Source organism: Microcebus murinus, chromosome 1 (genome assembly GCF_040939455.1).
Source record: "Microcebus murinus isolate Inina chromosome 1, M.murinus_Inina_mat1.0, whole genome shotgun sequence".
Taxonomy (NCBI): domain Eukaryota; kingdom Metazoa; phylum Chordata; class Mammalia; order Primates; family Cheirogaleidae; genus Microcebus; species Microcebus murinus.
In genome coordinates, this window is record NC_134104.1 from 135,492,508 (window position 1) to 135,516,718 (window position 24,211).

The 24,211-nt window shown below is 39.1% G+C and overlaps 1 protein-coding gene across 2 annotated transcripts in view; it reads right to left on the reverse strand.

Annotated features, from left to right (window-relative positions):
* The window catches only part of NEK10 (NIMA related kinase 10), a 228,985-nt gene extending 205,043 nt beyond the window's left edge, over positions 1-23,942 (reverse strand). The window contains exons 1-5 of one of the 2 annotated variants that reach the window (XM_076005874.1): positions 23,803-23,887; positions 8,068-8,168; positions 7,661-7,773; positions 7,326-7,386; positions 826-956 (exon numbers count right to left, since the gene is read on the reverse strand). In XM_076005874.1, coding sequence (XP_075861989.1) covers positions 826-956; positions 7,326-7,386; positions 7,661-7,734 — 266 coding nt within the window. In that variant the 5' untranslated portion in view covers positions 7,735-7,773; positions 8,068-8,168; positions 23,803-23,887. Of the gene's footprint in view, positions 1-825; positions 957-7,325; positions 7,387-7,660; positions 7,774-8,067; positions 8,169-23,802 lie in introns of both variants that reach the window. The other variant, XM_076005870.1, reaches the window with a different exon arrangement.
* Between the last annotated feature and the right edge of the window lie 269 nt (positions 23,943-24,211).

Below are 24,211 nucleotides of genomic sequence, written 5' to 3' on the forward strand. Positions count from 1 at the left end.
GAGGGCTGCAATGGTTTCTTTACTTGGATACTGATAAACTGAATGCATAACAATTTTTAAATGATTTAGTGTTCCTCACTGAAAAATATATTTTTGAAATATGAACCCATGCCACATCATGTGACTTTTCTAAACTATCAAATTCATTGCTATAAAATGACAGGGAAATAAAATCTAGGCCAAATAAACAGACGATCATTCTCAAATATTTATACTGATATTTCATGCTATTCATTATTTACCTGGCAATTAGTGCCACCTGACCTGAGCACATTATAAAACTGAGAGAACTAGATACTGAAAGTGGAGTGGCCCCCAAGAATGTGCAACTTCTAGGAGGTCTACATGGCAACAGAGATAAATAAGGGCTGACACTTTCAACATTAAAGGTGAGGTGCTATCCCTTCAACTCAAAGACTCGGTTGTTTTGACAACCATGTTCTTTAACCACGACATCTGTTCACAGCAACAGCTTCTTTTATGCCTTCTCATTACTGGCAAGATCTATTCTAGACAGACCAAAAGCTAAGACAAAGATTGGAATTAGCCTAGCCAGGTCAATAATCTGGAACCACTTCCTCATTGAGCAAATGCCAAATGCATGTCAGCATAGTGTCCTAAAACTCCCAGGTCAGCTCCACCTGTAACCACTAAGCTTGTTATTTACACATTGTTTCTCGGAATGTTTTAAGCACTAAGTAAAAATATTAAGAATCTCCATGGTAAATTTTGAAACATGTTTTCAATTTTAGCTCTTGTGATAAATAAAACTTTGGGCTAACTAGAATAGTTTGCTGAAGGCAAGGGAGATACTGGATTTCTTACCTAAAATTTTCAAGTTCAACAGCTTCTGTGGACTCATGCCACTGACCTCGAACTCTGTGTCCACCCACCTTGATGGCGGGCTCAGACTTCGTCATGCTATTTTGGGCACTATCGAAGTTAATGGCTGGAAGCTACAGAAATAGAAGCACAGAGTACGTGAGGATCACAATTCAGCACAGGATAAAGAAAGTAACAAAATGGGAGGAGGGAGAGGAGAGGATGCAGAGGACAAGCCTTTTCCCAGGCCAATAATTAAGATGCCAGCCATGTCAAATGTAGGGGTTCTCCCAGATTTCAGTATCTTTGACCTAAACATTTACTCTCTCTACCTTTTTCTGCTTTATTTTTCTTCATAGCATGTAATACCACTTGTCATATCTTACAGTTATTTATGGATTTTCAGTCTCCCTTGATTATAATGTTACCTGGACACAAATAGGAAATTACCTGGGTTTTTTGTTCAATGCTATTTCCCCAGTACCTAAAATAGTGCTAGGAATACAGGAGGCTTGGGAAAGAGGAGTTTTCGAAGCTTCTCATGTGATTCAAATGTGCACCCAGACTAAATAGTTCCTGAATCCAGGTAGAATACTTTGCTATAGAATGGAGTGTCCAAATTGAGAATGAGTCATCATTTACCAAGTATACACACTGCTAGCCAAGGTTTTATCACTTTTAATCACTCTGAACATCATGATTACTCAATCATATTTATAAAAGACATTCAAATATATTACAGAATTCACCATAAGTAAAAATTTAACTGTAACAACTATGTGTCCACTTACACATAGTAATTATTCATATAATAAACTAGTTAATTATTCATATAATAAATGATATATAGTTATCAGTATTCAAGCAGTTTCACTTAGCAATATTCACCTATAGTTGAGATAACCCTGAGATTTGTTTCTAGCACTACAGTAAAGTCGAGCACGGGACAAATACTCTAATTTTTCCGAAGTACAAGTGAGGAATGTTCTAAAATTTACTAAATTATGATAGAAGAGCTAAGCAAAGCATAATATAACAAAATAAAAGATTCATTTTTCAGTAAATTATTTCATTCTTTATAATTATCAAATAAAGCTATAATGTGTTGTACTTATTATCTTATTCCATTAAAATATTTGATAGTATGAAACAGTATAAAGACATCATTTCCTTATACAAAGAGAATACGCCAGACTTCCCAGAAGGTAGTCATTATAATAAGGACATTGTTAGATAGCTAGCAAAAACAAAATCCTTCATCATTGTATGCCAGCCACAGTTGAATTCTCAAAATATTAATAATCTTCCATTTCTGCGAAACTACCTTTCTACCTCAGATCAGTCAGCTAGTCTACAATGACCACAGTACAATATGATAGGCACTTGAGGCAGCAATGCTTAGTGGTTAAGAAAATAAATTCCCTGGCTAGATTCCCTGGGTTTAAATTGACAGTTAGCTAGCTGCATAATATTGGAAAATTTACTTAATCTCTCTGTGCATCAGTTTCTACATCACTAAAAAAGAAATATTAATGATAGTATGTAACTCAGAGTTATTATGAAAATTAAATTAGTTACTATTTATAAAGCATTTGCTACATGCCAGGCATAGTTCTAAGTGCTTCATAAATACTCTTTTAATCTTCAGATGAACTTCGTAAACGAATAAAATTTGTCATTACAAATTAGGTGAGTTCGAAATGTGAACTGATAACCCAAATGATATTGAACATGAAGTCACAGAAACAAGAAAGTTTTCCTGTGTTATACACGAAATGTCATGACATACAGCAAACAGGAAGCAGTTTGTCCAGGCCCAAGGGATTTCAAACGCTCTTGCCATTAGCACAACTCCCAGAATACCGTTTGTAAGAGATTAGATAGCCAGCACAGAGAAAGCAAGCCCAGGCCACACAAGGGAGATGGTCAGAAGACTGCAGGAGCTTGCAGCCATTGCATTTGTGGGCAGAGCAGGCAGCTAGTATTGGAAATCAACTCATGAAGACTGGGTAGATAAAATGGGCTAGGCATCTATAGTTGCAAAGACCAAGAACTTAGCAGGAATCTTGAACCAACCAAGCACTCTTCACATAAAAGCACTGTAAGTTCAGAATCTGGTTCAAAACCCAAAGCCTTTTCTCCTGGCTCCCCAATTCCTTAGAAACTGTGTGTCTGACATCTGTACACCTGGGCATGTGTCAGGGATCAGCTCACACAGCCTCCCGATGAGCACCTGCCCAAGCTTTCCTGGGTAGAGATATTCACTCCCTCTCTGGTGGCCATATGATGCTTACTTCTCTTACAAAACTTATCACAGTCTAGTACAATGTCTACTTTACACATCAGCCTTTTCCCCTTGAATTCAGCTACTCTGAGGGCAGCCCCACATCTATGTATCATTGTGTTCTTAGCACTTCTCACAGAGCCTGACATACAGTAGGTATTCAAATGTGAAACTGTAGAAAGAATGCTCACTTTACCCCCAGTCTCTTTGCTAAACTAATTCATCTGGCAAACCATCTCTGGATGAGTTAGTCCATTCAGCACATCTGTTGCAGATACATCATGCACCATTGTGTGAGACATTAGGTATATGATAAGAAGAATAGCCATGGCCTCTGACTTCAAGGAGTTTATAGTCCCACAGTGAGGAAGGGAGTGTCACAGTAAACAACAAGCATGAGAAACATGCTGCAAAATTAGTAAACAAGGCTTTGTTGTGGTGGAAAGCAAAGGAGAGACAGGGCAGGTCGTACAGCAGAATGTTAAGAGTATCCCAGGCAGATCATCACACAGACTGGAAGGCAGAGAAGAATGGCATATGCTCTAGAAACTGGAAAGTATCTGTGTAGCTCAAACGATATGAGTGGAAAGGAAAGAGATAAGATTGAAGGAAAGGCTGCATCATTCAGGGCCTTCCTAAAAAGTGTGATCATGTCACTTCCACTTGGAAATTTCTACATTCTCTATTTCTTATTGGATCACATAAAAAATTATAATAATAGATGGGCCTTCATACACTACACAGTGTCTTCTAGCTTTATTTATCACTACTTCAAATAGAAATGTGTATTTACCATTTTCGTTAAATACTTGTCATTTTCCTTCCTTCAGATACTTGATTATTTTACTCACTTTACCTAGAATGCCTTTTCCATCAATTCCACTGATGGAAAACTAGCCCATTTATCAAAAACCATCTCCTTCCCTGTCACTTAAGCTAAAAGTAGCCTCCTTTTCCTCCTCAAAATGCATATACCTACTGCACATACCATTAATCTGGGATCATGTCTTGCCCTATATCTTAATTATCAGTGCCTATGCCTGGTCTCACAAGAACCACCACAGCTCCTGTGTTTTCTTTCCATAGCATCTATCAAAACCTCTTAAATTGCCAGGCAATTAATGGGCCCTTAATGAACTAATATTTTTATTTCTTCCATCTTTCTTTTTAAATTGCAAATGAATTTTAAACTTCCTGTGGCTCTACACATAGGGGAAAAAAATCTGAGTTCCTACTCTAAGTAGATTGCTTCAAGATTTGTGAAAATCTTAGGTGAAATCTTACATCAGCTTTGTAATTTTGCCACAACAACCCTAGAGCAGACCTTTTTCTTGCATTATTTGGTTTTACTAGGTTATTATGATCATTCTAACCTTGCTTAGGTTGAAGGGGACCTCTCTGCCTCCATGTGTCTCTGTCCCCAATTCTGTCCCCACACTGTGGGACTTTCCTACAGAATGGCAGACTCTAATGCGGTGAAGAAAGATATACAGAAATACTCAGAAAATACAATCAGGACAAAGAGCAAAAGTACAACACTGGAACACAATGGAACAATGAGGGAAGTAGCCTGGCTCATTAGAGATTCAGAGGAAGGGCATTCAGTTCTCTGCACTCTCCACCTAAAACCCACAAGGTAGACTTCCTCTGTAACCCATAATTGGCCATGTTGGCCCATTTGCAAAAAACAGGCCACATCTTGTTAGAGCAGAAATTCAGGTGAGTGGGTCTTAATTTCAGGCTTCCCTTTTCAAACCGACTGTTGAAAATTTCAGAGCCAAAAGTGTGGCCCACTTGCATATTTTGTTGAGCATTTCTGCCTGACCCTAACTCTACTTTGCTCCCAACCCTTGTTTTTCTTTTATTTTTGGCCCTGGTTTTAATTTACAATAACTTGTCATACTTTCTGTATCTTTATAAGCTCCTTTCTTTCTGGAACAAGCAAGGCATAAATAAATTCTTGAGTTATTCAGTATCTTCCTTCTCCTATAAATGTCTCCACATTTTTTATCAAAAGGATAATAGGGTACTCAGAATAATATTTATTATTTCAAAATTACAAGTGCATGAAAGTATTATAAACAGAATTAGGCATGAATTTTGTGAACCTCAGGACTTTCATCCAATTGAGGGCAGTTATTTTTATTTTTTCTTAAACCATCTTTCTGAATAATTCAAGCATTACAAATATGTATTTTGTACATGTGAAATATTTTACAAAAAGATATTGAAACTGTCAGACAATAGATTGCTGGTTCTAAGATTGGTTAAAGGGAAGAAAATCATTAAATTAATTTTAAGACTGTCAAGTGTTAATACATAGTGGTATTGAAAAAGGATACACTAAATATGGTCAACATGAACTTCAAAGTTGGAAAATTAGAGCCCCCTCCCCGCCACCAAAAAAAAATGCTACTGGTGTCTCTTTTGCCCTGGCCAGGAGGTTATACATATTCACATGGTAACCCAATTCTCAAGTTACAATTCAATTTAGCAAAAACTGGCCAAGAACTCACCAGGTATATGAGTAAACAATGAACCAGAGGCAAAAGTCAAAGTTGCTAAACATTGGGAAATGTATGATCTTGTCAGGAAATAAGACATGTGGACAAGAGATTCCAAAGCCGGGGAGAAAATAATGCTATACCAATAAAAGAAGGAGCCTTGAGAAGAGGGGGATTACATCGAGAAAGAAAGATACGTGGAGGTGGGGTCATTAGATTTGGGTCTTGGAAATAGGTAAGATTTTATAAGAAAGAAATTTGGGAGAAGGAAATAGTAAAAAAAAAAAAAAATGCAGAAGATACAAGCAGCGCTGTATGCTGAGTCATCTTGCTTACCTCTTGAAGGAAGTGGGCTTGATTTGGGACAATCATTCATGCAGGTTTGTGGGCAGTCAGCCAGGAAGATTAATTTAGTATAATGGAGAGAGACAACAGTAAGGATGACTGCTGAACTAGGTAGACAAAAAGAAAATTGCTCCCGGGGAGTTGTAGCACTAACACAGAAGAAGGGGCTCAGAGGAGAAAAGATACTTTAAGGCCATGTTTACTCAGAGTCAGTGTTCGCCCAACTTGTTTTTGAACTTTAATTTCCCAAGTCATTTTAAAGTTATCTCAGTGGTTAGAGGCACGCATTACAAAGACAGGGTGTTTGGGTTCAGAACTGTACTCTACCATTAGCAGGTTGTATAATCTTAGGAAAGTCACTTAATTTTTCTGTGCCCCTAGTTTGCTCATCTGTAAAAGTGAGAGCTGTAATTGTTAAGCAGGATGATGTAGGTAAAGCATCAGGCACATAGTAAGTGTTCCTTAAATATGAACCATCATTATTGAGGGTTTATATGCCATCAAATCATAAGAGAGTCATTCTCCAGTATAAAAAAAAATAGATTAAAATGCTATAGTTCTCTGGTAGGTTTGGTTGATATAACAAAAATCATCATGGCTTAATTACCAACCACATGAGCTATTAAACTAGTTTACTTAAATAAGTAGCAGACTTTGGAGCCAGACTACCAGGGTTCAAGTCCCATCCCTGCCATTTACTAGTTGACAGTGCTAAATAAATCTCTGCTATTATCATTATTATTAGCACTGCTTTGTTTTCCCCAAACCTCCATTTATGGACTCTAATCTCATGACTTTCCAAAGCCTTACAGAAGCAAAACCAAAAACAAAAGTTTGGAGATAAATTCAGGCAGAAGTACCCATTCCTTCTCTGTCTAATAAAAATATAAAAATAGCCAGAACTCACTCCTCTCCCCTCTTTTTGGTGAGGTATAATTTGCAGCAAGCCTCAAGAGTGATTCTATAGCAAGAGGGCAGGATTGGGAGGGGTTGGAGAGAAGGAGGAAAATATGGTAAACAGTGCTTTGGTAAAACCAATTTCCCTAAAGCTCTGAAGAGCCAAATGTTGGGCATTCAATAAAAGAGTACACTGTTTCCTGAAAAGGAAAAGCTTTGCTAATTAGGACACAGGGTGATAAGCACAGGATAAAGCAGAGCCCAGTCTCAGAGAAGAATGAGAAGACTGTAGATGCCAAATCTTGGCAGAGCCTGAGCCAGGTATGAGAACAACAGCCAAATGAAGAAAGGGAAAAGATCTGAGAAAAAACAACGAAAAGCAGACTTGTCGCTCATAAAGATGCTAAATGGATCCCTTCAGAAACATGTGATTTCTCTTTTATTATTGCATGAACATCCTTTGAAAACACTACCTGTTGTTTGCTTGATTGAACGTTCAAAAGGCACCGAAGTCTTTTAAGATCTGAATAATCCCTAGAAGAAAGAATAACACAATGTCAACCCACAGAAGGCTCCAGGTGAACAAAGTCATGTTAACCACAATGGCATTGCCACTTGGAGGCCTGCTTTTATAGACTGAACCTTGTAAACACTAAACATTTCCTTTAGAAATCTAGAAATGATCAAACATTCTAGTAAACACTATAACCAGTTGTCACGAGTCTTCTCTATTTCTCAAAAAGCCATTAAATATGTACTGTAGCCACTGCCTAAGTTAATAATTAGCAAACATTCAGTATGGGATTACCTGATGGTGATTCCTTGCTGTTTTTCATCAGTTGACTTCTCTGTGGTCTTCACCTTTTTGTCTTGATCAGGCATTGTAAAACATATCAATGCCTCAGAATTAACATCGCATTCCTTTCAAAGCAAATAGGAAGGAAAACTTCAGTTGGGTTGTGCAAACCAAAATATTCTCAATTAATCTGGACAAAATTCACATATAACATCTAATTAAACATGCAAAAACTAACATTTATTTCTAATACAATAATAAAAGTGTTAATATCAGTACCATTTACTATTTATTTAGGATATAGTTTATAATAATAGTAGCCCATGAGCCTATATTTTCTGGGTCATCCTTGATTTCAAGTATTCTGACCCATTGCTACGACAAGTATTGTTCTGCATATCAGAACAATATATACATACATGGGGCTTTCATTTCCTTCTTGTAAAACAGTCTGTAGCTATGGTTTGAGCAGGAATTTGAAGCCAACAGCAGGCCAATGTGTCTACGCAGAATTTTCTTTCTGTTCTTGAGGGAAAAATAAAATTAGATTCTATTTATTTTGACTGGATTTTTATTTTAGAACTTTACTTATACACATATATATAAATCAAATACTTAAAGTTAAACTGATGCTTTTATGCCATCTCACTTGTCTTTCTCCACAAGATTCCCAATTTAGAGGATTTCTCCCTCACCATGAGTCATTTCCCTAAGAGTCCCAGAGAAAACCTCACCCACTCACAAATAAACCCTCAGTGTTGAGAGTAACTACAAAATGTTGGAGAATTTCCAGAATTCCTAAAGCTTGTGAGCTGCTACCTGAAACCCTACATGGGTCAAGTCCAGTCAGAAGCTCTTCTGGAAAACTTGGGCCAGTCTTGCACAGATTCTGAGCTCACCCAACCATCTGCCAGTGAGGCTGGCCCACCTGGAAATACAGCAAATAGGCACTTCAATCTTCTGAATTAAGCTTTGTCATCATGGTCACCCTTCCTAAGATCAATTTTAATACTATTTCCCATCCAGATTTGAAAGATAAGTATGGGTTCACCAATGGAAAAAGAACAATTTATGCTTGCTTTTTTTTTTTTTTTAACAATTCCTATTAATAATTCAATTGTTTTAAATTCCAGAATAGAAAAAGAAAATTGAAGATACCCATACTTTCAATTACACAGCAAATATAAAATTAAATCTACTATTGGTTTAATTTGATTGGATGTAAAATTTTCCAACTGTGCTTCAGTTTGACTTCAATGTATTGTTCAGACATGAAAAAGCATGCAATATTGCCTCATAACTGCATGCCTCAATGTATTGTGAAATCTGTGGTCAAAATCCAAGTGTTTTAGAGGTATTTAGAGGGAAAAGGAATGTGCCAATAGATGTTTCACTGCAAAAGAATCCAGTGAAATTTAATTTTATGAAATACACAAAGACAGTTTATCTAAGAAATTAAAAATGATTTTCCCAATATAGTTGTCATACTGGTGGCAAATAGTTGAGCTGGAAATAAGAGTTGGAGACCAAGGCTTTTGTCACAGGTGCACAAGAAGAAAAGGCACAACATCAATACTTCAGGATTGTACCTAGGATATAACACCATGGATTCCTTCATTCAACAAATACCATTGAACATGCCGAATCTCAGACTTAAAACTGATAAAGGTAAAAGAAACTATCACAAGTTTCTACCACAAGTAAAGAAAAACCCACTTATGAACTTTAAAGCCTGTGTCATGAGATGCTTGGGATAGAAGTTTGATTTTAGCATATGTTTTACTCTTAAAAAAAGGAAGAAGAAGGGAAGGAGGAAGGAAGAGAAGGTGGAGGTATGAAGAATGGAGGATCTGTAAATTAGTGTTTAAAAGCAAAAGATCCAAGTGCTTTTAATGTATAAATGTTAAAATGCCCCAAAAGTTCTAAAATAAAAATCCAGTCAAAGTAAATAGAACCTAATTTTACTTTTCCCTCAAGGACAGAAAGAAAATTCTACATAGATACACTGGCCTGCCATTGTCTTCAAATTCCTGCTCAAACCATAGTTACAGACTGTTGTAGAAGTCGGAGTTGAAAGCCCCAATGATGTACACATTAGGATGTGTGGAAAAGCTCACAAGCTTCTGGTGCTAGAAGGAGATTGCATTTACAACTGTCAAACCCTGGTAAACATCCTTTCTTATTTTCTTGCTTAATCTCCATAATTTTATTGGCTGGTTGTGTGAATAGAAAATAATCATCTAATAGTTTTATCAGTTTGAGATTAACATGTACTCTGTGAGCTGGAAGAGTGAATACAGACAACTCTCTGGAAATGTTTCACTTAATTAAAGAGTAAATAAATTGTCTCAGTAGAAACAGACAGTTGCCTTTAGGATAAAAAACAAAATCCTGGCCGGGCGTGGCGGCTCACGCCTGTAATCCTAGCACTTTGGGAGGCCGAGGCGGGCGGATTGCTCAAGGTCAGGAGTTCAAAACCAGCCTGAGCGAGACCCCGTCTCTAAAAAAAAAAAAAACAAAAAAAAAAAATCCTTTTCCACTTAATGGCAGCAAAAATGGCAACTATTCTGAAAAAAAAACTTTGAGAAGTTGGGAATGCTTTAAAATATTTATTATAACCCTTTTTTAAATTAACAATAAAGATTACACTATACTAATGTCTACAATACAAAATGGAGGGAGGTGGGAAGCGCAGTTCACATCTTAAGATGCCCCGAGGCTGATAACCTATTAAGGAAGTGTTCCCAATAGAGGTCAGGCAAGGGATGCTAGCTAAGTAAGGCAAAAGCTCTCCAGAGGGTAGCTTCAGTCTGATTCTACACTGAATCAACTCTGGAGTGGAGATTATGCCTCCAAGTTGTCTAAATCTGAAAAAAGGGAGCCTGGTTCTCATATTCCTGTAGCTTCGATCCTAACAGGAGTGCCTGGGGGTACAGAGACTCTAGTAGCTTGGGCGCAGTCCTCTAAGTAAAGAGACACAGGAGATGGTGGTTAGAAGCAAAAGAACACTGAAGCCAATGCCCAGGACACAGAGAGTCATAAGGGATCAGAGAGGCTCTGGACAGAGTGCCCACAATATCCGGATCACTGATTCGGTGTGGAAGAGATAAAGAGAGTACAAGAATCTTTGCTATGGACACAAACTGAGCAGACAGAGCCTACTGCAAGGGCTCTCCACTACTGAGTTAAATTTCCTCCTCCCTTTGCTTGACCTCTCCAGACGCTAGCATGTCCTTCTGGCCTAGTAGCTGGTTCAGTCCTTGGCCCTCTCTTTTCTCTATCTAACCCCTCTTACTAAGGGATCTCTTGTAGTTCCATGGTTTTACATATCATTTGTAATTCTAAATTTCTACGTCCACCCCTGACCTGCTGAATTCACAAAGTCACCATCTGGGTATCTAATGGGTATCCCAAATTTAACATGCCCACACGGAACTCTCAACCTTTCCCCAGTACCAAATTCCCCTAGAGCTCCCCATCTCAGGAACTGGCACCACCCTCCCTCTCTACACAAAAGTTCAGGTGATATTCTTGATCCCTCTCCTTTCTCTACCTCCCATATTCAAGCTACCAGCAAAACTAGACAGCTTTCCCTTCTCTCCACTCCCACGGCCATCACCCTACTCCAGCTGCCATCTTCTCTAGGCTGGATCACTGTTAATAGCCCCCTCACTGCATCTACATCCACAGGAACCTGAGGGATTATTTCAAAATGTAAATCAGATCAGGCCACTCTGTGGCTTACAACCTTTCTGTGGTCTTCTATTGCACTTGGCTTTTAATCATGACTTTCACCTGTCTGAGCTTGCCTCCTGCCCTCTCCCTCTTGCTTACTCCACTTTAGCCATGCTGGCTTTCTAGGGAAAACAATGAACCCACAAACATGCCAACTGCTATAGTTTGAATGTTTGTCCCTTCCAAAACTCATCTTGAAATTTAATTGCCATTGTAGCAGTATTAAGAGGTGGGAACCTCTGAGAAGTGAGTGGGCCATGAAGGCTCTGACCTCATGGGTGGGTTTAGTGCCTTTAGAAAAGGGCTTTCAGGAGCAGGTTCTCTCTTTGCTCTTTCGCTCTTCTGCCATGCAAGAAGGTGTTCCTCCCCTCCAGAGGATGCAGCATTCAAGACACCATCTTGGAAGCAGAGATCAGGTACTAACCAGACACCAAACTTGCTGGCACCTTGATCTTGGACTTAGCCTAACCTCCAGAACTATTCTTTATAAATTACCCAGTCTGGGGTATTCTATTATAATAGCACAAATATGCCAACCTTATTTTTGCCTGAGAGCCTTGGCAGGTGCTGCCTGCTGTTCCCCTCTCATATTCTCAGGCTGGCTCCTTTGTATCCTTGAAGTTCTCAGTTCAGATGTCCCCTGCTAAGTGAGGGCTCTTCTGATGAACCTCTGCAGCATAGTCGCACCCACGCACTGATACTTACCACAGCACCCTGCTTTTTTCCCCCTGGAGCTCATCAACACCAGAAATCCTCTTAGCCATTCATTGGTTTCCTTGAAGTAGCTCCTAAGCCCTACACAGCAGAGACTTGTGTCTGTTTCATCTAAAAATATATCCCCACACATAGAACAATGCATGGCACATTGCAAGCACAGTATAAGCACTCAAAAAATATTTGTGTCATAATCTGTAAAGAGTGACAAGTTATTTTTACCAAAGTCTAACAGTTATTTGCTTTTTGTTTTCCTTTTTTTTTTGAGACAGAGTCTCATTATGTTTCCTGGGCTAGAGTGCTGTGGCATCAGCCTAGCTCACAGCAACCTCAAACTCCTGGGCTCAAGCGATCCTTCTGTCTCAACCTCCCAAGTAGCTGGGACTACAGGCATGTGTGTGCCACCATGCCAGGCTAATTTTTTCTATATATATTTTTAGTTGGCCAATTAATTTCTTTCTATTTTTAGTAGAGATGGGGGTCTCACTCTTGCTCAGGCTGGTTTTGAACTCCTGACCTTGAGCGATCCGCCTGCCTCTGCCTCCCAGAGTGCTAGGATTACAGGCATGAGCCACTGCGCCCGGCCCAGTTATTTGCTTTTTAATAGTTATTTATTTTTAGGCTTAGAGCTTCCTCTGACTTCCCAAGTCCAGTGATCCTTCTTAGTGCTCCCAGAGAAGCTGATATTCCCCATATTGCGAACCTATACATTCAATATTGCAATTGCCTGATCACCACGTAAGGCCGGGGGGCATTGGGATTCTCTTATTCACCAGACACAAGATAGGCAAATAATAAATATTTATTGAATGCAAGACCTAATAAATGGATCCATGGGTAAGGGATCATTTTTAAAGAAAACTGTGTCATTACTCCTTTAGTTCAACAAATCTCACAAAGCTCTTTTCTAAATCAGATCAATTGATGAGCATGTGTAATGTTGCAATAATTCTGAATGTATTCATAAATTATTTAGTCATTAGCAGGACAGTTACAGTTCTATGTAAGATAATATTCATCACGGTGCTTCTGAAACTGTGGTAAAGAAGTTTTTTTTTTTATTATTTACAATCTGAGACTGATACTTTTTGTTCAAATCTTGTTCAGTGAGACAAGTCCACGGATCATGTGCTTGGATGCCATGGTGATGTCGAATTGCTGTAAATATTTCTTTTTTTTTTTTTTTTTTTTTGAGACAGAGTCTCGCTTTGTTGCCCAGGCTAGAGTGAGTGCCGTGGCGTCAGCCTAGCTCACAGCAACCTCAAACTCCTGGGCTCGAGTGATCCTTCTGCCTCAGCCTCCCGGGTAGCTGGGACTACAGGCATGCGCCACCATGCCCGGCTAATTTTTTTATATATATATGTTAGTTGGCCAATTAATTTCTTTCTATTTTTATAGTAGAGACAGGGTCTCGCTCTTGCTCAGGCTGGTTTTGAACTCCTGACCTTGAGCAATCCGCCCGCCTCGGCCTCCCAAGAGCTAGGATTACAGGCGTGAGCCACAGCGCCCGGCCTGCTGTAAATATTTCTAAATTCTTACTCTCAATTTCTGTCCTTATCTCCTCATGGACCAGTGACATACCAGTGTGAAGACCACCTGAATAGCACTGGTCTAGATTACTGAAGTCTATCTTTTCAAGTAACAGAATTACTTCCACAGCAACCTTAGATGATTCTTTAATTGAGAACCTCAGCCCTAAGTACAAAGCCTAAGGGGACTAACACAGTGACTGTCAATTCCACGACAACCAGCAGAGGGCAAGGATGAGCCCAGGAAGGGAGAACCGTGGCCCCCTAGATAAAGCTAAATGTGGACTCCCCACTTAAACTGAAGCAGTCTTACTTCCCCAGGGTTCTGTATACAGTTTCATTTGGATAAAGGATCCCTTTGCTAAAAATAAAAATAGAAAATCACTGATTCTCTAACACTTATTTTACAGATGCAATGAGGCCAAAGAGATTATAACACTTGCTACACAAACACTTGTACCTGCATGCATTTTTTTTTAGTCTAATGGGCAAGCTGAAATTTAATTTGGTTTTTAAATATACAGAGTGGGTACAGTAGTGAAAGATTATATATAAAAAACAAATGCATGTTACTTTAAGAGCAGAAACTTGTCTAGGCACAGTGGCTCATGCCTGTAAATCCTAGCACTTTGCGAGACCAAGGCAGGAGGACTGCTTGAGGCCAAGAATTCAAGACCAATCTGAGCAACATATTAAGACCCATCTCTATGAAAAACAACAAAAAAAAGAAAATGTAATATTAGTCGAGTATAGTGGTAGACACCTGTAGTCCCAGCTACTGGGGAGGCTGGGGCAAGAGGCTGGATCACTTGAGCCCAGGAGTATAAGGTTGCAGTGAGCTACACTATACACCACTACATTATAGCCTAGGGAACAGAGCAAGACCCTGTGTCAAAAAAAAAAAATGAAATTTTCAGTGTCTGTGCTTTGTACACCTCCATCATGGGACCTGTATACTATCTCAGGTGGCAGAGAAAAGAACTTTCCAGATCTCACGAGATAGCAAATGGGTTTGTTGTTTATAGCCCTAGATAAGTAGAGACATAATCACAGTTCTGACTCCACTGAATTTTTTAACCCATTTTAAAAAAGAAACTCTCAAAAGTAATTCCTATCTTTTATTGTTTGAAATTTGGGTTAATGCTAAAGAAGTCCTCAGAGATACACACCTCATTTGCTTGTGATCTCTTGGTAATTGCAGGGTAAACACATATGACAGAGAATGAAATCCATGCCATGGTAAAATTACCTAATTGACTGTAATTGATCTAAATAGTGCAATATAAACCCACTAACTAAATAATGTAGTGAGCATTCGTGATACGGTTTTCAGATCCTCTACCTGGAAATCCTTTTTCATTCCATGGTTGCCTTACCTGCTCAAAAGGTTCTTAAGTGGCCTCATCTTTACTAAATATAAAACAGAGAGTCATTTGAATCATTATGGGAAATCTCCCACAAATATATTTTTTCCTATTAATCATGTAGGTTGCGTCTTTGCAAATATTCCACTTTATTTACTATATTCACTAATAGTTTAAAAATCAGCACTTTTTTTTTTTTTTTGAGACAAGGTCACACTCTGTTACCCTGGCTAGAGTGCAGTGGTGTCACAATAGCTCACTACAACCTCAAACTCCTGGGTTCAAGTGATCCTTCTACCTCAGCCTTCCTAGTAGCTTGGACTACAGGCACACACCACAATGCTCAGCTAATTTCTCTGGTTTTTTTTTGTAGAGACAGGGTCTCGCTATGTTGCTCAGGCTAGTCTAAAACATCCTGATCTCAAGAAATCCTCCTGCTTGGGCCTCCCAAATTACTGGGATTACAGGCATGAGCCACCGAGCCTAGCCAAAACCAGTACTTATAAAGTAATAACAGTAAAAGTTTAGCATGACTAAAGTTAATCACCACTTTGGCTATAACAAATTTATTATTTGGAAAAAGCACTAAAATAGACTGCTATGAACCCTACCACAAAAGGAAGTTGGAACTTCCTTGCACTGACAATGAGGAGTCTCTATTTCTTTTGATGAATTATGGTTAAACTTCCACATTAGATGACAAGTTACAGTTCTGTCTGTGCTCAAGAAGACAGATTAAAGGAATTTAGAGAGCTTTCAGCCACATAACTAACTTGCAATGCACAATGAAAAACCATTTTCCAATTCCTTTACTGTACATGTTTTTTTTTCTTAAAATTCCTCTAATAGTGGTTCTTTGAAAAAGTGGTTAAAACAAGATAAAAGTGCACATTGAGCAGCCATAAATAAGACAAACATGATAAAATGTATCGTTTAAAAGTTTATTTCTTAATTTTGATGATTGTACCATGGTGATGCAAGATGTTAACATTAGGGGAAGCTAAGTGAAGGGTATATGAGAACTCCCTGTTCTAGTTCTGAAGTTTTTATGTGTTGAAATTATTTCAAAATAAACACTTAAAATTCATTGTTCACTTGAGCAGGTTATGTAATTAAATTGCTTTGAGAAAAGAGAATTCTTTTTACAAAGAATATTTGCATCTAATTTCATAGATACATGGTGCTTAGTCTTTTCAGATTATGCGTGCTCTAGAAAACTATATATCCTGCACAGAAAGTGTCAACTTAAATTAGTCAAATTGCTGGAAAATAAGACAGGCAGACAGACAAGACAGACAAACACACACACACACACACACACACATTTTCAAAGTAAAGTGAGGAAAAATTTAGGAAATCCTATAAGAAATATGACTTACTTATACCTATGACAGCTCAAAAAGGAAGTCTGGTTCTCTAGTCTAACCTATAGTCTTTATTTTATCCCTTATATTATACTGTTATTGTTCTTCAGTGGGAAATATGTGTGGAGTTGGCATAACAGAGACAGGACAACAAAGAACTTTGGAGAACATGCAATATCAGGGGTCTAACACTTTCCAGGCACAGGAACAGAGTGTAAATGAATAAGGGCAGTGTAGTATAGCATATACAGAGCAGTGGAGCTTCAATCCTACCTGAAAAGGCATACTCCCCCAAAAGAGATTCCAAATCACATTAAAAATGAAACGAAACAAAACTAGATAAACACTTGTACGGGATAACAAAACAGATCTACAGGCCATCAGTTGCAGACCATGATTCAGCTCCCTTCATTTACCAGATGAGGCAATTAAGGCCCAGAGAGGTAAAATGAGTCCAAGGCCATACAGCACCTTACAAGAGTAGAAGGAGAACACAACTCACTTCACCTTCAGGGTCTCAATCATTATTAATGGAAAACTCTAGGATAGATGGACTTATTGAGAGAACTTATTAAAGAGAACTTATTAAAGAGAACTTATTGACATTGTCCCTTAGCCAACTGATGTTTGCACAACTTCATCTCCTGGACTTTGGGGCACTTGCAAACATTCATTCATTCATTCATCCTAGTTCACTCATGTGGAATATTGTAGGTGATATACTTGAATCATCATATGGTAGTAAACAAAGACACAGTTGCTACAGGAATGTGTCCAAGGCAGGAATGTGTCCCTAGTTAAGGGCAAGTATTATTAGCATGGCCTTTCTCCAGGTCAGTAGACTTGACACCTTCCTTGTGCAAGTAATTTATACTTGAGCAATTTCCTGTTTCATATTTAAACAACCATTTGGGGATTTAAAAAATAGAAATTCTAATAGTATTCTGACCCTCTCCCACGTATTCCTCCAAATAGTTATTAACCACCTACTATCATGATAGACACTCCTCTAGCTAATACTAACCCAAGTTGATCTAAGAGTGCTGCTGCAAAATTAACCAGAACATGTGACAACAGATACCACCACTATAATATCCTTATTTTCACGACTTATTCCCATTCAAACTCATATCTTCTGTTACAAGGGGAAATATCTGCAGATATGAATGTAGATTCTATGGATTCCCTCAACTGTCATTGCACAATCTTATTTGTGATATGCTGCTGTGTTTGTGCCTTGTGTGGCAGCTAAAGCACCCAGGTCTACTCATAATATAGTTTATAATGTGCCTATATTACAGCAAATGAACCTGTGACCCACATATTAAGTAATGACATTAAAAAGGGGGGAAGGTCCAAATGATATGAAGAATGTATATTAACCAGTCAACAAAAATAACTAAAGTTAAATTTCTCTTTTGTCATTGACCCCAAACATAATAAGATTGCATTCTATTTCCTGTTTTTGTGAGAAAGAGAAAGATGACAATGATATTCATTCATTACTCCAAGAAATATTTATTGAGTCCCTAGCATATGCCAGGTACTGAGGATATAGCACTGAATAAGACGTGGTCAATTATGTCTTCCAAAGAAATAGTTAACTATCATTATAATAAGTCATAAAGTAAGTACAGATTCAACTCAAGCTTCTATAACTTCTACAGGTGAAAAGAATACTGAATAAACAAATTGATGTTTGTAATGTTTGGTGGCACTACAAAAACTAGAAGTACTTTCTGAGCCATAAAATAAATTTAAATTTCACCTAATAACATATTTTAAGTGTATTTTATTATTTACTATGCTCTGACTGTGCACAAGAAAATACTGGGCACTACAAAAAGAATCTCCCCACAACCCAGTGTGAGTGTGAAATCATAAGCACGTAGGCTAAATCATATGAAACTGCTGAAAATGGCTCTTTTTTAAAAAAGACAAATTTTAATGGTTCAGCCCAATACAATAGATTAAATAAGAAGACCAGAAATGTCACAAAGCAAAAAATAATAATAATTTCTAAATGAGATTACAAATTGAAAGAAATCAGGGAAAGAATGATCACTGTGGGTTGAAGAACTATATAGAAAGGCTTCCTGAACTAGGGGCTTGAAGAGGGTCAGAAGGATGGGGAGGGTGTGTGAACAACATGCCAGAACAAAGAGATGGAGGCAAGATCCTGAAAATGGTTTTGGGAGACAGTGAATAGATGCGTTGAGTTGGAGCTGAAGAATCTGGAGAAGGCAAAATGTTGAGAAAAATTAAGTTCCACAAGCAAGCTGCAGCCAGCTTGTGGAACTCCTAATGGCTAAGGAGTTTGGAAGCAATGCTTTTCTTCTTAGAAACTTAAAACATTTACATGCAGCTCATTTAGTCTATTATCACCTCTATTAATCTTTGGCCAATTGTTTTGAATAAAGAGAAATCTACCTGAAGTAATGTTAGAGCATGCATGGAATTCAAATGAACTACATGAAGTGGCAGGGAAGACCAGAGATAATTATATTAGGCAAGGAGAATGACAATACAGTCTTGAATAAAATAGTCTGAAACAGAGACTTAGACACAGATCTCAGAAAAATAACACCTTCCTCTTTCTCATCAACATATCCAACACTAGGTCACGAAGTCCCATCTATTTTTCTACTAAATATAATTCTCGTCTGTTCACTTCTCTCCATGCTCACTACTAACACCCTAGTCCAAGCTTACATTGCCACTGACCTAAACTACCATACTCACTTCTTAAATGATCTCCCAACTTCCAATTTCTCCCTCCCCCTGACAGCAACAAAAAATCTGTTCTCCACACAGCAACAACAGCACTCTTTTTATGGTATGAATCTGATCAATTAAGACTTTATAGGCTTCCCATTTCTCTTAGGATAAAAACAAGACTTACCAAGGCCTGTGAGGCATTGTTGCATGTGATTGGTGCCCTTGGCCCCCTAGCCAGCTGCCACTCACCCTTTGCCCTGAATCCCCACCCCAGAGCTGCTTCTCCTCAATGGCTACATTGGTACGGAAAGGCCTGGAAGGCTTGTCCTTCATGTCTCAACTCAAGTATCCATTCTTTGAGCTGAACTCCTAGACAGGGTCACAGCACTGCCAAGCACCACCTTGCAGCTCTTGATGAAGAGGCAGATTCAGGCAATAATTCAATAAATACTTATGTCCACCTCCCTTAGTTTACTGTAAACCAGTTATGCACAGGAAAGACAGCCTTTTGGCTCATCCCCAGGATCTAGCACATAATTCCTAGATTACAACAAAAGATGTATTCAGTAAATGACTGCTGAATGAATTCATTAATGAACAAATCCAAGGCCGGGCACAGTGGCTCACGCCTGTAATCCTAGCACTCTGGGAGGCAGAGGCAAGTGGATTGCTGAAGGTCAGGAGTTCAAAACAAGACTGAGCAAGAGTGAGACTCCATCTCTACTAAAAATAGAAAGAAATTAATTGGCCAACTAAAAATACATAGAAAAAATTAGTCAGGCATGGTGGCGCATGCCTGTAGTCCCAGCTACTCGGGAGGCTGAGGCAGAAGGATTGCTTGAGCCCAGGAGTTTGAGGTTGCCGTGAGCTAGGCTGACACCACAGCACTCTAGCTAGGGCAACAGAGTGAGACTCTGCCTCAAAAAACAAAAACAAACAAAAAAACAAATCCTAAGTAAAATGTGATTGGGAAGCTCCAAGTATAGTTGGACTATCATTATTTAGATAGGGGGACTAAAGATAATGAAAACATATCATCAGCAAATGCTAAGTTTGCCCCAGCTGACCAGTATCCAGCAATTACCGAATGTTGGTTTGACTAAAATCTCTATACAAATAAAAGGAAGCCACAAAGAAAATAATGTACAGTAATCCATTCACGTTAAATATGTATCACATCAAGTATATAAGAACAGGACAATAAAATTTCCTAAAGGACTCTGAATATTCACATTATATCAAGTGTAGCATACACATGGACACCATATGAATGTGACAGTCTTCACTGATGCGAGTTTACAAGTTTGGGAATGTGAATTCTTCTGGCCACACCACTGGGATATAGTCAAAAGGAGCGAGAGTGATAGAGGAGACCTGGCTTCCACTTGCCCACCGAGTGACCTCAGGAATGTCCCTGGACCTCTCTATTAGTTTCCTAATCCACCAAAAATTAGAAATAACAATTTTCCTATGACAAGGTGGTAGTTGGGACTAAATAGAGTGAAACCCCTTTAGATCTGTCAACAACTATAGAAATATAAGTTATTGTTATGATAGCTGTTGTAAATATCATTGGTAATATTACTTCATTTGAAGAGCTTGTGTTTCAATCATTTGTATACATTCACTGATTTTGAGTCCTTGACATAAAATTTAAAATAGGTTTTAATTTAATTTCAATGTCCCAAATGTCTTTATTTTCATTTTTTAAACCTCATAAGGCTTATTCTTATAAGCACTTTAGGGTATTTATTTAATCCTCAAAACAACTCTATGAGTAGTATTGTATCTCTAACTTAACAGATGAAGAAACTAAGGCACTAAAAAGTTAAGTAACATGGCCAAGATCTCATATCTAGTAATTACAATAAGAACAAATGTTTATGTGGTGGTCACCCTGTGTCAGCACTGTTCTAAGCGCTTTCCATACATCACCCAATATATTTTCCTAACAAATCTATAGGTGGCTGCCATTATTGTCCCCATTTTACAAATGAGGGGAATGTGGCCTAGAGAGGTTAAGTCGTTTGCCCAGGTCACATAGCTGGTAGGTGGCAGAGCAGGGATTTTAAGTTAGGCAGAGCCCTCCCTATTAATCTTGTGTGCTAATAACTCTCATTTATTGGTGCCATTATCTACCTTTCTATTTGCCTCTCTTTATTCTAGATAAATGTTTACCTCTTTAATAAACAAATATCACTTTATACATACTTCTTTCAAAATTAATTAAAAATTCCCTGTGTTTTGCAAAATACACTAAATTCCTGATGGCTCAAGGTCAATGCTACAGCTGCTGTGCCTTATCTGTCCTGCTTCTAGTTCTTATTTTAGTTTTTATACGAGGGCTTTTCAAAGTCTCTTTTCAAGATATGAGCCAATTGATTATCATTTTATCACTTTGATTCTGCTGACTGCTTTGAAGCTAGAATCTATGTCCATTATAACTAATCCTAAAATAAGATTAGATAAGCCCTGAGTGAGTGGATGCCAACTCCACGAATTTAAGTACATGGATGACCTTTATTATTACTACTGCAGATTTTAGCTGAGATGAGGGAAAGTCTGACCTATAGATAAGTATGAGGGATTATTTTGCCAAATGAAAAATCATGTATTTTATTCAGTGCTCATATTCTTTTTCTTATGACACATGCCAGGCATATACATTAGTATGTTTAAAGTTTCCTTTTCTCTGAAAGATCAAATTTTTCAAAACTATAAGGGTCATTCCCCAATCAAAGCCACAGACTCTATCTCCAAGCTGACACTTTCTATCCCTCTATCCTGCTTTATTTTTCCTGTTTACCTATCTCTCTGCCCTAAGTAGAACATAACACAAATAGCAAACATTTGCATGGTACTTCTTATGTACCCACCATGGTTCTAAGAAATGTGTCCATATTAATTCATGTAATATTCACAACCATTCCATTTTACAGGTGAGGATTTTACAGGTTGTACTTTCTTTTGCCTTGCCCTTATCTAGCATGGAGCCCTGGACCTACTAGATGGTCAATAAATATGTAGTATAATGACAGGATGGTGTCCAAGAAATTGCACTTGACTGAATCAAAAGATTGATAAAGCTGATTAGAGGCTAAGCAATTTGTTACGGGCCACAGAGGTAAAATGCTAAAACCCATGTATGTACCACTCCAAAGCTTAGCTCTTGTAAACCATGCTGTTTTCTCTCTCTCCCTTTTTAAACTTATGCCACATAATCACAGCTGCCATGATAATGACTATGGCATGAAATACAGACTGTGCATTGAAATACAGCTTCCAACTAAGGGCCTTGAAATTAAAGTAAAACCTGTAAATTAAACATTCAGCTTTTATAAACAAAAGCTTTATTGGCTGGAAGTTATTTTTTACTTTTCTGGAACTAATAAGGATGCCATGAAAAATAAAAACTTCTCATTTTAGAGATTCATTCATTTAACAAGTATTGGTTGAGCACCTGCTACATGCCTTGTACTGGGCTAACTGCTAGAAGTACAAAAATAGTAAGACAAACATGGCCTCTGTCCTCTCTCACACAGAGAGAGTCTCTCATAAAGAGATAGTCTAGAGGAAGTAGTAGAAAAATAATCAGGCAACACACAAAGAATGATTAGGGAGTGAGGGCAGGGATAGGGAGGGTGAAAAAGAGTCCATCCTAGGCAGTGAGCAACAGGTGAGATAACCACACACAGGAGACAATGTGGCATGTTCTGGGAACAAATAAAATGGAACTGCTGATAGATGGCCTATATAAGGATAGATTAGGGTAATGAAAAATCTTTGTAGGACTTTAAGCAGGAAAGGGAAATGCCCTTATATACTTTTTAAAAAGATCACTCCTAACAGTGGTGGGGAAGATAGGTTAGACAGAAGCAGACCAAAATCAGGAAAGCCAGGCATTTAAACTAGCAATGGGACTGGTGGAAATTATAAAATACTAAGAATGGAGGTGGTGATGTGGGAACTGATTCAACATTTATTAAGAAGGTATATAGCCTTGATCATTGTTGGAGATGCAGAGGAAAAGGCAGTTAAGTGTCAAGGATGTTGCCTGGGGTGTGAATTTTGATAACTGAATGGATGATAGCACCCAAAACAGGGAATCCAAGGGCAGTAACAGTCTGGTGAGGGTGGGTGGGGGAAGATGGCATTTAGGGTTGCACGTGTGTAGAGTTAACTGGCAGTTAGATGTTGGCGCCTGGTGCTTAGAGGAGCAGGCTAGGCTCAAGGTGGAGGCTTTCTAGGTATCAACAGACCAGGGCTAGCAGGAAAGCAGAGGGGCTAAATAAGAGCGGCACCATTTAAAGGGAAGGCAGAAAAGCGACGCTCATAGAGGAGATTTAAGAACTAGCCTCCAAAGGCGTCTGACCAGATTGGAAGGGACACACTCAGGCTCCATTTAACTTTTACCGAAATGGAAGCGTCATCAGACATCTGTGATGGCACTTTCCCACCATCCATCCATCCATCCATCCATCCATCCATCCATCCATCCATCCATCCATCCATCCATCCATCCAATACAAACCCATCTGTTCTGGGGAGACTGGCTCACGCAGTGACTGATCTACCTAAGGCAGCCCACATCCTCTGCCGCTGCCTCTCGTCGAGCGAAGCTGGCTCCCGTGGCTTCAGGACCGCTCCGCAGGGAGCCGGGGGCGTCTCCCCGGAGACCCTGCCTGAAACCGCGCGCCGGCACAGCGCAGCCCGGCTCCCACACCACTCACCGCGCCGGAGGGACGGTCCCTCCTTCAAGCCAATCTCCAAATCGTCCTTCTCATCGCCCCTGCTACGGTCACCTGCTGCTCCAGATCGGGGAGTCCCGTCCAGTCTCGGCCTGTCCCGCCCTCCCTCCTGTCCACTCCTGGTCCCGTCAACCTCGGGGGCACAGCGGCCAGCGGCGCCGTCGGTTTTTCAGTCAAATCCTCCTTCAGGCTACCAACCGGCGCTGGCTGAGCCAATGCCGACGCTTCTTCCTCCAACCCCGGGCACCTCGGCCAATAGAGAACGGCCATGCTGCGAAGTGCACAGCGCCTAGCGACAGATGACGCCTGCCACACAGTTGCTGTAGCAACCAAAACGGGCTGGGTCCAGCCCGCTGCAAGCAAGAAAGGAGGCAGAAGGTGCCTTAAAGCT